General features: G+C 39.4%; 1 protein-coding gene and 1 pseudogene across 1 annotated transcript in view; one reads left to right on the plus strand and one right to left on the minus strand.

The window, feature by feature from the left end:
- Window positions 1-15,952, minus strand: part of LOC149071492 (sodium/potassium/calcium exchanger 2-like) — a 203,735-nt gene that overhangs the window by 5,606 nt on the left and 182,177 nt on the right. The window contains exons 7-8 of the mRNA XM_089247910.1: window positions 10,054-10,173; window positions 2,846-2,982 (exon numbers count right to left, since the gene is read on the minus strand). Of these exons, the coding sequence (XP_089104036.1) occupies window positions 2,846-2,982; window positions 10,054-10,173 (257 nt within the window). The remainder of the gene's footprint in view (window positions 1-2,845; window positions 2,983-10,053; window positions 10,174-15,952) is intronic.
- LOC149071493 (5.8S ribosomal RNA) lies at window positions 12,086-12,243 on the plus strand (annotated as a pseudogene).

The following is a 15,952-nucleotide window of genomic DNA, read 5'->3' on the forward strand; positions in this document are numbered from 1 at the left end:
CAAGACTTTAGTATTCCCTTGTGGGAAGGCACGAAGAGTTTCTCTCACTCAACCAGGTTTCTTTACAGAAAGTGAAAAAGAAACTTTTGCAAAGCGCATTTTTCGAACTAACTGCTTTAAATTTAACATTTTAACGGCTTAACATTGTCGGGGGGCACGAGAAGAAAATTTTGTCCAGAGAGGGGGGGGGGACCGAGAAGGGTTGAGAAAAATTGGTGTAAATTACCCTCCTTTTCAATCAGTGAAGAAAGTGGTCACTGTGTTCGCTTGTTACAAATGCACGTGACTTCTTTCTTTAGGGCCACTTGAAGGATACTCTGTACCAGATAAGTCCCATCTGACGGTAAGATTCTGTACTAACAACTGCATTGCTTCCTGAATAAATGTTCTGCCATGCCCCATAAATCTGCTACCCCATAACTCAGATTTTTCAAGAAAATCAAATTCTTTTTTTCAAAAATCAATCAAATCAAAAATATCGTCACAGCCACCGAAGGTGACGGTCATGCAATCTTTTGCTCTACAAACTAAATCACCCCTTAGCTCACAGCCCGTACTCAGCCGGGCCCAAAAAACACTCACCTTTTCCCCTTTCTAGTTTATCTCCACTCCGCAATGGCCCTCTCAAACGATTTTGAAAATATCCCTGTGTGTGTTTTTCACGATGTGATAGCAAAACCGAACAACTCCGATTGGCACCGACTCACCGAGAATTTCCGTATCCAAAAGACCACAGTGGAACATGTACAGTCCATAAAAGAATTCTTCGAGGGCATTAAAGACGACTTTAACAGCCTCTTGCAAGCTGACAGCGCGTCTTCCAAAGCGTGCAACAAAGAACTCACCTTCCAAAATGCCTTCCTGGACTTCGGGAAAATCTCAGAAGCATCGGAACCCAAGGAAATTAAACGACATCAATTTCTCACAGAAGATGGCATCAAATATCTGATCAACTTCCCAGCCCATGTTTCAATGATGAGTACCCTGGACTCGCGAAAATGAAAAAGCTAGAAACCCAGAAAAATCTGGAAAAACTTGGAATCAACAAGCTAGATTTCACACCAGCTGAAGCAAGCCAAAAATCGAATGGCACTTGCGCAGACTTCGAAACCACAACCGAAGTCCCACAACCAAGCATCATTCCAGGTAAATCGAAAATCCTGTTCTCAGTGACATTTCCGGAGAACCCGAATTAATGCCAACGGTCACCTTCGTAAATTCGACAGCACAGGTTATCCCACAATTCCAAGCGGCAAGCCAGGCCCCATCCGAAAAGACGGCCACAGAGGACCAATCAAAACGCGTCCCCGCTAAAGACATCACGCCCCCCCAGTGATGACTGACAGATCCAAGCGGAGGAAATCAAGACAAGCCTAGCCGTCTACATCCCGTCGGATGACCGCTGGTTCGAAATCGTGGACTCCCTGCAAGAAATCTGCTCCAATAATCTTCAAGTCAAGCTCGAAAGTGAACTATATAAAATTTCATTCCAAAGCAAGACGGATCTTAACAGTGCACTAAATTTTCTTCGCAGTCAAAACATCGAAATTCCCCGTATCTCAAATGGCAACCGAGACACCTTTAGTCTTGTGCTAAAAGGCCTCGGCAGCAAAACGCCCACTTCAGATATCGAAGCTGAACTCAAAAAACTTGGTCTCAACGTCGTAAACATTTCCCAGATGTCTTCTAAAAAAAAATCGGCTCGACGGAGGAAACTTCCGCATGGAAAATCACGCTCCCTTGTGACCATCCGTCCCGCCAAATTTCTGATGTCTCCTCTCTTAAATTCATTTCAGTGAGTTTCTCACCATTCCGTCGCTTTCCCAGTCACCCCTCGCCGGTCCGTTGCACCCGATGCCAACGCTGGTCTCACCGGGTAACCTTCTGCACCTTCGAAGAAAGTTGCATTAAATGCACCAAAAAGCATACGGGACAGCCGTGGTCAAAAGTCTTTGGAGTCGACAAACCGTCCCGTGTCAACTGCAAATCTAGCGATCACCCAGCCAGCTATAAAAAGTGCATCGCCTACACAGACGAACTAAAAAAGATGAAAGCCGGAAAAATCCTACTGAACTCACCGAAAAACAACTTCGAAGCCAGCCCGAAAACACGGACAGAAAAAAAAGGGGAACAGTGCCATCATCATGATGCCGAGAAGTGTTCAACTTAACCTGAACAAATCTTCATGCCCCCATCCTCAAAATTTGGCACCACGGCAGAAAATTTGCACTTCTCCCACAGAAAATTCCCAAACAGTCGCCGAAAATGCAAGTCCAGTCGTCCGAGCGAAAAAGTAAAAGTCCAGCGAGACACAAACGTCCAATCGCGCAACGAATACCCAATCTACGGACTTCAAATCGCCAAGTCGTTCAACGGACTTCCGCAAAAACTTTGAAAAAGTCCAGAAGCCAGTTGCCGAGAGCAGCCCAGTCACCGTAAAGCGGACGAAACATGCCGAACCATCGACTGCGCCATCAGTTAACAGCCGAGCTGAACCATCGGACTTTCCTCTGACTCCGAGATAGACGACTGCTCAAACTCGACATACTACGTATTCGAGTATGCTAAACTGTGCTTCGAGGACATTCTCAAAGTAAAAATCTCCACCGGGGGTCCCCAAGGGGCCCCAGCCTATTTGTTGACTAATGGCCCGCTTTAAGGGCCAGTCACCTCCGTAAAATTTTGAGTCTGGTCTGAACTCAGATTTTTTTTGTTGTGAATAAAGTGCTTCTTCCTCTGGTGTTGCTTTTTTCATAAATATATTTGTTTCATGGAATCCGCACAACTGTGTATAAATGAGTGGATGTGCCTATATATACCTTACTGCATTTAATGAGTAACTTACCCAACAGTTACGTCGAATATGTTGCTTCCTATGGAGCTGGACACGGCCATGTCACCCAATCCTTTCCTTGCGACCAACACGCTGGTTATGAGATCTGGAATGCTGGTGCCTGCTGCCAGAAATGTTAGTCCCATCACCTGAATGGTAGAAAGTTTTCACATTTCGAGAAGTGTTTCATTCTTTTATAAAAATTCTCGATAGATAGATAGAACCGCTCTCAACCCGGACTCATGCAAAGTACCTTACAAATACAACGCCACAACAGGCAAAATGCCCAACGAGGTGACAGGAGAAGATGCCCACAAATAAATATGGGTGTCATGTATTTCAAAAATACAGCAACCCAATTAAAAATGCAATTACAAACAATATATATGTACATGATAAAATATTATACAATGCCCATAAGAATACTTATGGTAGTCTTATCCTAAGTATGGATAGCTTCTCGATTTACCCCAACATGCTTATCGTATTTGTTTTTAAACGTGTCCGTTGTGCTACAATTTACTACCTCCGGGGGTAAGCTATTCCATTTATTAACACTCTCATTAGAGAAAAATTCCCTGCGGCATCATAACTTCGCATTGTCCCTTACGGAGCGATACTGGTGCCTCCTTTCAGAAGTACTTACTTCCGTTACCTCAAAAAGAGGCAGGGTTGTGCTTGAAAAAATTAGCGAAGATTTATGGCAATGCCCCCCTTGCCCCGTGCTCGAAAGTATAGAATCACTCGCGTCGTTCTCCCCACGAAGACAGCTATCAACTCGATCTATCTTACAAGCCATTTGACTAAAATGCATAGCTGAACCCAATGACTAGGGAGAAAAATTCCACTGCGACGGGAATAATTCTCGATAGAATGTATATATACCAATGTAACACCACTTGTAGTTGTCTGTCACTAAAATTTTCATGCATTTACAAACACAAGTTTTCAAAAAAGATGTAGCGGTTTTTTCGTTCGTTAAACTTTTTTTCCGGCACCTTAGGAGGACACTTCAAATTACATTGTAAAGGAGGACGTCTAGTAATCGTAATTGATCACATATCAACTATTTTTGAGAACTGCCATCTATCAAAAAAATTTTCAGCTAAGAACAGACAATTGTGGTGGAAATTTTAGGAAATGTGTGACAAACATAGAAACAAAAAGATCGCTTATTCGGTTTTTTTTTTAATAATTAATTTTAAGAATTAAACAAAATTTCTCCACTATTAATTTATTTTTAGACATTTAATTTTATAATTAACAACAATACTTAATAATTACATCGTCAACACTAAGAAGGAAAGAAGACAGGTGAACTTCGAAGAGAGCGGATGTGCGTGGGCAGTGCTGTCAACTTAAGTGCTGAGTTGTATACATCGCAAGAAGCAGAGGTCAAGCTTGCGTGGGGACGGCAGTGACGCCCGTGTGTGTGGCGGGGTGACTAAGAGATTGTAACGGTGAAAAGTGTTTGCGCGGGAAGGTCTTAACGAGACCAACGTATTTCTGCAAATTTTGATACTTTGGATTCCACGTCCGAGACATTTAGTGCCTATTGGATATATATCGGCTAGATGAATGGATAACTGTATTAGCGGCGACAAAATGGTAAGTGCTGCTTCTGTTGTCATTTTCTTTTTGGCCGAGTTTCATCTGTGAATAGTAGTGCAAATGTCGCGGACCATGGTTGGTAAAAATAAGATGATGGTATGCTTTGCGCATAGTGTATTGCTAAATAATGATAAGTTAAATGTTAGTAACATAATTGATAAGATCAAAGAAACTGTAGATGATGAAAAGCTACCTCTTCAGGACACTTTAGAGTTTATTTTTTATGAACTGGATCCAATTATTCAAGAGTTCATAAATCATAATAAGTTCAGTGAATGGCTATGTGAAATTGATAGTGAATGTGAAACTAATGGTATCTTACGTACCATTATAAAATTAGTTGGAGACTACGAAAATTCAAAAGATGCTGCGTCTGATAAAATAATTAGTACCGAAATTCTCTGTAGTATGAAAAAATTATACAATTGTGATTTCCAGAAATGTGGATTGTATTTAAGTAAGGATAGGGATGACAAAAAATATCCGATAGGGACGCGAAGTAAAAAGAAAACTAAAGTAACTCATGGCATTATTGTCAACGATAAGGTAATTGTTGAAAAGGAAACTCGGACTGCGGATGAATCCCAGGCTTCCCAAAACAATCAACAAGAAAAAACAAAAATCATAGCAGATGATCAGGTGGCTGGCCCATCTAAGCAACCTGATAATTGTTTGCCCAATAGGGCTAATGGAAAGTCAATAAGTAAAAATGTTGAAAAAGAAAATACAAATGATCCAGATCCCACTAACACAAATGAGTGGCAGTTGGTTGAAAAAAAGAAGAAAAAAGTCAGAATACCCCCATTAAATCTGACAAAATACAAGAACTGGAAAGAACTCTCAGTTAAAATTAGGGGTGTTTGCGAATCAAATTTTGATGCCAAAAAAACTGGCACAACATTGCAATTACACGTAACAACAGAAAATGATCATAGAGCTGTGACTAAAATGCTTGAAAAAGAGGGAGTAAATTTTAGCACATTCACACTAAAGTCAGACAAAAACATAAGAGTGGTTATTAGGGATTTGGATACAACAACATCTTGCGATGAGATCAAAGAATCTCTCGAGGAGTTGGGTTACACAATTATTAGTGTGGTACAGCTAAAGAGCCCCCGTCATAAAGATGGTGAAAAGATTATGGTCCCAATACCATTATGGCTCATTGATTTGCCAAGAACAGATAAAAGCAAGGAAATATATCAAATATCTTCATTAAATTACTTAAAGATAAGGGTTGAAACATACAAAAGAAGGAAGGGGTACACGCAGTGCTACAACTGTCAAGCCTGGAATGGGCACACAGCCCGAAATTGTTATAACGAAGCCCGCTGTGTCAAATGTCCAGAAAAACATCACACATCACAGTGTGATAAGGTAAAGGGTAAGGACTTACCAGTGTGTATAAACTGTTCCTTAAATCATCCGGCGAGTTTCCGAGGATGTAAAAGGTACCCGGGGAACCTTAAAAAATCTGGTCCTAAAGCAATTACTGGGTCACAAAAACTTAGACCACCAAAGCCCAGGCTTTTTTCCGTCACAAGTTCAAGTGACGATGAAATTGAGAAAATAGACATTGAAGCTGAGGAATTACCTCAACAGCAAAAACCAACAGAAGTAAATAATAGACCTACAAGAAGGCATAAGACATATGCAAAAGCTGCAAATGTCCACGAAGAGGTGGAAAATAACAAAATAGAAACTAACAAAAACACAATGACATCAAAAGATGTTAACATGACTGAAACAAACAATAATGTATACTCTGTACCAGAAATTATACCCACATCAACTATTGCAGTTGAACGTAGGGAAAGTGTAAATAATGAGGTAACCGCAAAGATCCCTCCCAACAGGATAGATGGGGAGGTGTCCCAGATTGTGAATACCGGTAATAATGAGATATCATTCCCCTTACAGGAGTTAATGGGTCTAATGAGAAAATGTTTTAATAACATATTACAAGCTAAGACATATCAAGAAAAATACTCAGTATTTATTGATAGCTTTACTGAAATATCTATGAAACTATTATCGGTAAACTTCACCAATGTTCAATAATAGTTCACAACAAATAAAATATCTCAAGATCATGGCGTGGAACGCCAGAGGTATTATTCGTGATCTCCAAGAATTAAGAGAAATTGTTGCAGATGAAGATTTTGATCTGATGTTAATTTGCGAAACATTTTTAAAACCATGTTATACAGCTAAGATAGCAAATTATGATTGTATAAGGAAAGATAGAACGCACGAAAGAGGAGGGGGAGTAGCCTTATATATCAAAAGGCATTTAAATTATGACATTGTTGACCTCCCACATTCCCGAGATTGCGAAGCGTTGGCAGTGGATTTGCACCTCACTAGCACTAGAAAAATCCGAATTTGTGTTTTATACAAACCACCAAATAATCAATTTGATATCTCTCTGTTAAATCATATATTTGACTGCAATTATGCAACAATTCTTAGCGGTGATTTAAATTCTAAATCACCAATTTGGAATTCAAATAATTACAATGCAGCAGGACGTATATTAGAGCAGTATTGCAGAAATAAAAATATTATTACATACGGGCCAAGTGCTGCGACACACTATCCGGATGACAGCAACCGAACACCAGACGTCCTAGATATTACACTGGTCAAAAACCTCAGTGTTCCTTTAGCAGTAGAGGTAATATCAGCACTTACATCAGATCACATTCCAACAATTATTGATGTTGATTTCGAAATTCCCATACAACAAAAAATCAAAAAAGTTACAAACTGGCCACTATATAGGCAAGTGCTTACAGGAATTGAAACACCAGATAATGCTAGTGAGTGTACCATAGATATAGAAAATGAAATAAACTCATTAACACAAAAATTGCAGGACACTGTTAATAATTCCACTCGGGAAAGGTCAAACGAAAACAACCCATTAGCACTCCCCAGATATCTGAGGGAAATGATAAGAGAAAAGAATAGAGCTAGAAGAAGGTGGCAAAGAACCAGAGATGCTACACATAGACTCAGATATACAACATTACGAAACAATACACGTCGAGAAATCAGGGAATTTACAAGTGAACGATTTCTAAGGTTCCTAGAAGATGCTAATTGTGAGGATGGGTCGTTCTATAAAATTTATAGAGCACAAAAACCCCGTAGCCAAAGACTTACATCTATACATGGCCCGCATGGACTGGTATATACAGATGAAGATAAGGTAGAAGTATTTGCAGATACCTTTGAACTGCAATTCTCACCAAACACTAATACTTCAAATGTTCAGGTCGAGAGAGTGCTTAGAACTATTAATGAATATTTTGATAATCCTCCACCTGAAACACAAACAGCTCTCACTCCAACAGATATCAATGAATTAAAAACAATAATAAAACATTTGAAAATTCGGAAAGCATCTGGGCATGACCTAATTTCAAATATGGCACTGAAGAATTTGCCCAATAATATTTTAGAATATATTGTCAAAATTTTTAATAGATTGCTGGAGCTCAAATATTTCCCATCTAACTGGAAAACAGCAATTGTTAAAATTATACCAAAAGCTGGCCAAGATTTGCACTTTCCAAGCAATTGGAGACCCATCTCATTGCTTAGTAATTTTGGAAAGCTATTCGAGAGAGTTGTGGTAACACGTATCAACACTTACGAAAAGTCTCATCCAACAATTGGGCCCGAACAACATGGATTTAGAGACGGTCATTCTACAACCACACAATTATTAAGAGTTATAGAAACACTCCAAGAAGCTAGAATTTATCATGATACAGCTGCAGTTGCACTGTTGGATTTAAGTAAGTCATTTGACAAAGTGTGGCATGAGGGGTTACTCTATAAAATGGTTAGAATGGCCCTACCCTTTAGCATAATTAAAATTGTACGTCATTATCTTGCAGCAAGAACTTTTTATGTAAAAATCAATGACACAATATCTACAACTAGACGAATTAGATCATCTATAGTGCAAGGCAGTGTTATAGGACCTTGCCTCCACAATTATCACATGAATGATTTTCCAGTGGCAATTAAGGGTATTACTGCGCTGTACGCAGACGATTCAATGATAATTTGTACAGATAGAAAACCACAGAAGGCATTAAGTAATTTACAAGAATTAATTGATCAAGTCGAAACATGGTGCGAAAACAGCAGAGTTAAACTTAATGCAGACAAGACAGTATTTATGTGGATCACAGGAAAACTAGATCTACCCCCAGATGCCGGAATAGTGGTTGGGGGGAAATTCATTGAACCTGTTATAAGTACTAAATACCTGGGAATAATAATTGACAAACGATTGACATTTGTGCAACAACGCAATTATGTAATACGAAGAGCAGACGTAGCAAAACACACTTTAAAACGCATACTTGCAAGCAGATCAACATTGACAATCAAGAACAAATTAAATGTATACAAAATGGCTATCAGATCCATACTTTTATATGCTGCACCAGTGTGGCTCTACTCGAGCAATCAACACATGGTTAAATTAGAACAATATCAAAACAAAACAATAAGAGCTATGCTGGGAGCCAATTGGTTCATCAGGAATAGAAGTATAAGAAACGATATAGGAATGCCAACCATACACGCCTTTGCTCAAAAGCTGGCTAATAATCTCTTCCAAACTCTTGAAGAGTCAGAATACCAACATCTTAGGGAAATATCCACTTACCCAAAAGATCAGATATCAGCTTTTTCCAGACCCAAAAACTTTCTGGTTATGAAAAGACCGGAGGTACCGGGATTGTGAAAAGTGTATATAAGCAACTATATATAGTGTAAATAATTAGACCAACTGCAAAATATCAAATTTGTAGATAATATATATTTAATCAAATAATCATAATTAACTGCATTTAATAACATATAATCGCATTTATTAATATGATCTATAGTTGACGCTGAATATAAAAATGAGAGTAGGTAATATATGCATTATGATGAATGATTAATGTTAAAAGAATAGCATTAATTATAACTTAATGACGTCCTAACAGGCTGATGAAGTGACATTCTGTCACTGCCCTGTTGAGTGACACTTTCTGCTTTCTATTTCTCCTCCAGCCTACTTAAGCTTTCTTTTCCCCCTAGATTAATAACCCAATATGGGTAATATTAAACTCTAAGTAGTTTAAAAAATAAAACATATACAACCATGGCGAAAATAGCACTACTGGTCCAGGATGGCTAAGAAATGACTCAGGGGTATGCACTGATTGCCAATTTCAGTCGGAACCCACAGGCCACTATGTCATATTTAGGATTTAGGATAATTACATCGTCAACGACATATTCAATTTTATAGTCTTAAGCTATCGCGGCATAGATTGAAGCTTTTTAAATTACTACCTTGACGTGATTATCGAAGGTAAGAGTTATATATAACATGCCCCTGGTGCTTCACAATTCTAACGGTAACATTCAATTTTAAAGTTGGGGTGTTTTTTCCTGGACACACATCTTTGAGGACAAATGAAATAACATGTATTCGCTGCTATAACGAGCGGTTCATCTGTTTGCCTGGGAGTGTAAAGCACAATAAAAAATCACAATAAGTTATTGAATTATAAATAATGAAGGTCATGTATTACCTCATTCGGAATTCCAATCGTTTCGCCAAGAACTGATCCCCACCACACCATCAAGTATGAGAACATGGCGATCCACATTATACTGCCTAAGAAAGTTATGATGAACCACTTCTGCTTTTCCTATAAAATTTGCAAAAAAAAAAAAAAACACGTCTGTCTATAACACAACTATAAACTCAAGCTTTTTTTCCGTAGTTATTCAATCAAAAAATATGTTACCCAATCGAAGAATTCGCCAACGTTTGGCATTCTAATTTCTTCTACGACCACGCTTATTTGGAAAGTCGATTTGGTTGGCGGAAGAAACAAAGATAATCCTATAATTATCGCCAATCCAATATGCTTTTTTTTCTTGCCGTCGCAGAGTCATTTAACTCTCTGAATATGTCAAAGCGACCCGATGACTTCGATAGTACCATCATCCACTTTCATTCAAAAAAAGCCCTAAAGAGGACAAGTAATGATCCTGTTACAAAAATCTCTTGACTCCTAGAGAGCATGCCGAGTCGTTTGGTCATGATGGCTCTACGCAGCTTACCCAATGTGCCCCATTATAACGGACCTACCAAAGTTTAATTCCCATGGTAGTATGACAGTCCGTGACTAAGGACTTTAGAAGACTTGAAGCAAAGACGCACACATTGGAAAAGATTCATAAAGTCATCATGATTAAGCGACGTGACGTACTTTTGGTGTTGTTTTTTTTTGCATGCTTGTTGTCATGTTTCTAAAATTGAGCATATTAAGCATGGTGCTAACGTTAGCAACATGCTTAATATGCAAGATAAGAATGGTATGAGGTTTTGCGAGTCCGCTTTAGTATTCAACGGAGCAGAACCCTGAGGATATCAGAGCCGCAGACCTTAACCCAGATCCTGAGAGACGGAGCCACTCATCCGGGGATATGATGTCACTCTCCGCTATCCATACAAAGGTTTTTAACAACTGGCTGATCTAGCTGATGCGAAGATATATTTTGGAAAGAGATAAAATTCAACTGTCCCTGCGGGGAGAATCGAACCTACGTCCTTTCACTTTCCGGGTGAACGCCCTAGAACACAGAGGCAACGAATATCTCAATCTTTCCTTGGAGCTCGTCTGCACTGAACGGGACCGTACATGGTCGGTCAGAACTAACTCAGGCCAAAGCTCACAACTGCTGACAATGCCACCAGATGGCGACTTATTCGAGGATGATGTTGTCACTCTCCGTTATCCATACAAAGAGTTTTTAACAGATTTTGGAAAGAGAAAATTCAACTTCTCCTGCGGGGAATCGAATGTTGAAAATCGCTGTTGAATTTTCTCTTTTTCCAAAATATATCTTCGCATCAGCCAGCTGTTAAAAACTTTTGGAGAACCCATTCATGTCTACTAAGATATATGGTACCTAGAGAGAGAAGTGGCGGACTCGCCTTCCTCCATTTTAGAGTAACGTTTAATCGTTGGAAAAATCTGGATAGGGAACACACAGCGAACTAAGCTTGATTTCTTAAGAAATTTTTTTTGTTTGGGAATCTACTAGAATAACACGTGAAGTGCACCCAGACAGCTTCTTTTCAGTATAGATCTGTTCAGAGAGGAGGAGGAATTATAGACTAGCTGAGCCATTACTTTGATCCCTGAAGGCTTACCCGGAGTACCGATATCAGGTAATCTACAGACAAGTACATCATTGAAGCAATTTGTACGATATGGCACTGGCACTGTCGTTGGAACAACCGCGTTGCACGTTGATTTAGTTGTCTCACCAAGAGGTTGCGAAAGAAATCTTCAGCATATGTCTGAAAATATTTTTCAAGCTTCCAGCGATGGAAGGCGTTGTTATTTTCATAGATCAATAAGTGGTTTGGGTTTCCCTGTGGCATCCGAGTCCCCCGGAACAATGTGCTTACATTACCTAGTGCGACGGAGCCGGGGTGTAGCCATCGACCTATCTTCACATGATTTTCATCCTATAGATTTTCGAAAAGAGAGATTCAGACAAGAACGTTATCTCGAATAACAATCACGTCGTGTGAAAGTACTGGGATCTTGATGGCTTTGGGCATCTTGCTCAATGTGTCAATATAGAAGAACGCAACCATTTGCGAGACTTGGTGTGAATTGCAGGACACATTGAGCATTGACTTTTCGAACGCGCATAGCGGCCTAGGGTTGCTGTCCGGGGCCTCGCCTGTCTGAGGGTCGGATGATGCTTGCACACGGTATCCGAGTCCCGAACCTACGCAAAAGAGGGAGTTCAGGATGCGCGAGGCCGCCACGGCCGGTTAAGCCATCCTTATCCTATCATCCTCATCAGAGGATGGCATAGAATCTGCCATCCTCTCAAGGATTTGGATGTCTGCCTGAATGTCCATATTGACATGTTCCAACGAATATATGTGCATACTTATACAGGATAATTCTAAATTCATGGGACAAATTTTAAGAAGTGATATGAGACACCTAAACAAGAATTTATGATCGTAGGATGTGCGGTCAAATCGCAATAGCAAAGACAGAGGAGGGTGTTTTGAGTGCACAACAACACTTCGCCAAAAACAAATACCATATTTTCCGACAGGTTTGCTGTGATATATGCTATCAAACATTCCAGGGTGCATATACACCTTCGGATTGGATTGGAGCTTTTTTTTTATTGGTGCAGGGACCATCAAGGTTATGCTGCGACAAACAATGATCAAGCGGTACAATGACTTGTTTTAGACTTTGCATCACCTAGGTTGCACCATGAGAAGACCTACCACATTACATTACCCTGCATCCTCGAGTGGTTGATTGCAATTATTGAAGCGAATCCGTAGTAAAAATACGATATTTGCTTTTGGTGAAGGTCTACTGCGCAGTCTCTAAAAACAACCTCTACCTCCTTTGCGATTCGACCGCAAAGTCTATGACAACAATTGCTTGTTTTTAGGTGTCTTATATCATCTCTTAAAGTGTTTGCCCCATGAATTTAGAATCGCCACGTTGACCGATCCTTGATTATCAAAAATCACGTGATACATTCGTTGCCAAATAACTTCTCTTAATAGGTTGACTAAATCGAATAGTCGAAGCAATTCGTCAGGAATGACTTGTGTTAAAATCCCGTCTTTCTCCAAGATCGATAGACCCAGAAGATTTTTTTGTTTCTTTTTTAAATAAATAAATCAAATCTATATTTTTCATTAACATTTATTTTTCCCCAAATTGCAAAATTATAGACTTGACATGAAAGCGAACATTTCGTGACGTCACTCCATTGAATATGTTCAGAAATGTGGTGGATTCAGTGTCAAGGAATAAGGAAAAATTTCTCTTGGCACGATGTCAAAACATAACAGGATATTGCTGAAGTTCAAGAAGCCTGCAATGTGTCTCTACTCAGTGCATCGCGGTATTACGTGACATAGACCTTCGAAAACGTTTTTGACAAGAACATTGTCTCTGAAACACAATCACGCCACCCGAAAGCATGCTGAATCAGTCAATCCTGATCGTTTTGGGCATCTAACTCACTATAGCGGACCACCCATCCTTATCCACAGACTGAATCTGCAGTCTTCTCAAGAATTTGGAAGACCGTCTGGATGTCCATATTCACATGTTCCAACGAATACGAGTGCTACAAGTGCATTGTCACACTTATATATAGATTGTTTTGATTACCAAATATACCTTCCCACTTTAATAAATCCACTGTAACGTGTTTCATTTGACCGACCCTTGTTTATCCAAAATCACGTGATATAGCATATAGGCGGGGCCAAATAGTGTCTCGTGGTTGATTTACTTAATCGAAATGTCTCAGGAAGCAATTCGTCAGGAATGAATTGCGTTAAAATTCCGTCTTCAAAAGATCGATAGACCCCCTCAAAAGAACTTTTTTTTTTTGCTTCTTTTTAAAATAAATAAATAAAATTCATATTCATTAACATTTCTTTTTTCTCCCAATGATTGCGAAATTGTAGACTTCACTTAAAAAGCGGGCATTTCGTGACGTCACTCCATTGAAAATGTTCAGAAAAGTGGGGGGATTCAGTGTCAAGGACTAAGGAAATTTCTCTTGGCACGATGTCAAAAACATAAAGAAAGGAACTCTCTCATACACACACACACTATAACGCTAGAAAAGTCTTGAGAAAACTTTACTCCCAGTCGCGCACGACACACACATTTCCACATCTCTCCCTCGGTTGGCCTCGGAGCTAAATTATTGCATGTCACGCAACATTGACGTACGTATATGTCCTCAGGAAAAAAAAAAATCGAATTAAGTCAAAGAACTTATACTTTGCCGGAGTCTCTCCCTTTTCGTTTTTTCCCTTTGTCCCTTTTTTTTTTTTGGATAAGAAAGTGTCATTTTCCGGAAAATATTCTGTATCTAAGAAAATACGAATAAAAATATTTCTCAGGAACCCGTTGAAGAGTAAAAGGGATTTTTTTTTTGTTTTCGTTTCTTTCTTGGGAGAGAGGCCATGTTCTCGATTGATTTAATAAAGGTTATGGATTGATTCATTTTGTGAATCATCTTCTCATGCACTCGATAATGGTTTCTTTTTTGTGATCCACGCGATAGTCGAATTTGTCTTCTAGAGGAGGATTACGTTGAAGGACGTACGAATGTGTATCCATTAAGTAAGCGCCGGTTTTGGCGCGAAGATTACACTGGCTGCATATACAGTATTGGACGCCGCGTATTGGAATCACAGATAATGTTATGATTAGAGTATTGTTATATCGCTTTTGGAAAGTACGGAACGGAAGAACACAGGGAGACGCCGGAACATATATGCTCGTGTTGCTAAAGCAACACCAATCATCATTCAAATATAGCTCATTTCCCCCCCTTACTTGTTTGGGCGAAGGGAGATTTACCAAAAACGGGACATTTTTGTTGAATGTGTGACGTATGGTCTTCATACATATCCAAGTGAGCATTATGTTCATTACTAGAGGAATACCAAACATTTTGACTTCCGGCATCCCTTTAAGAACATCATCATAATATGTGGGAGAGAAAAACTCATTCATAGCCGCTAAGATCTTGGGGGGTTTATGTTATCAAATTTTTTTTTCAAATACATACGAGCATATATGTTCCGGCGTCCCTGAGTTCTTCCGTTCCGTACTTTCCAAAAGTGATATAACAATACTGTAATCATAACATTATCTGTGATTCCAATACGCGGCGTCTACTGTATATGCTGCCAGCGTAATCTTCGCGCCAAAACCAACTCTTACCAGAGTTAATTTGTTGATGTTGTGCTCGTATTGACGAAGCAGTTGATTGACGGTTTATTAATATAACTCATGGTCCATCCCGTTGAAAATTTTAAACACTTCGATCTCATCAGGGGCGTAGCCAGAAATTTCATTCGGGGAGGGGACCACTTTCATTTCGGGGGGGGGGGGACCAAAGTGACAGAACAATGGATTTAGCCATCTTTTTCCCTTTTTTCGGTCATTTTCTCACATTTCAAGAGAGGACCAGACCCCCAAGTCCCCCCCCCCTCGCTACGCCCTTGGATCTCATGTCCCATCCCCCGATATATACATATTAAAGAGACCATGTCTCTCTTCATAGCTTAAGCGCCGGGTGCCATCAAGAGCACGCGTATCTCTTCTCTTACTGCAATTTCCCTTCCACCAAATTTATTCCGTACTCCATGCCAAGACGAACTAAGCAGCGGGAAAGTAGAAAGATCACAAAGGCCCAAACGAAGTGGTTAAAAAAAGGTGCTCATAAAAAAAATGGATGTCGAATATATAATCTAAACTATATCAACAATACAGCAACTTAATCCGAGCAATGAAAAAATCAATAATTATGATAAAGGAACCTTCGTCGAAGGGGTTTTTTTCACACTTTTTTCTGTGCATTTTATCTTTTCCTTGAAAAGTTATCATTATC

This window comes from Pholcus phalangioides, unplaced genomic scaffold, assembly GCF_987345545.1.
Source record: "Pholcus phalangioides strain wild (caught in Gottingen) unplaced genomic scaffold, Ppha-v1.0 ptg000018l_1, whole genome shotgun sequence".
Classification (NCBI taxonomy): domain Eukaryota; kingdom Metazoa; phylum Arthropoda; class Arachnida; order Araneae; family Pholcidae; genus Pholcus; species Pholcus phalangioides.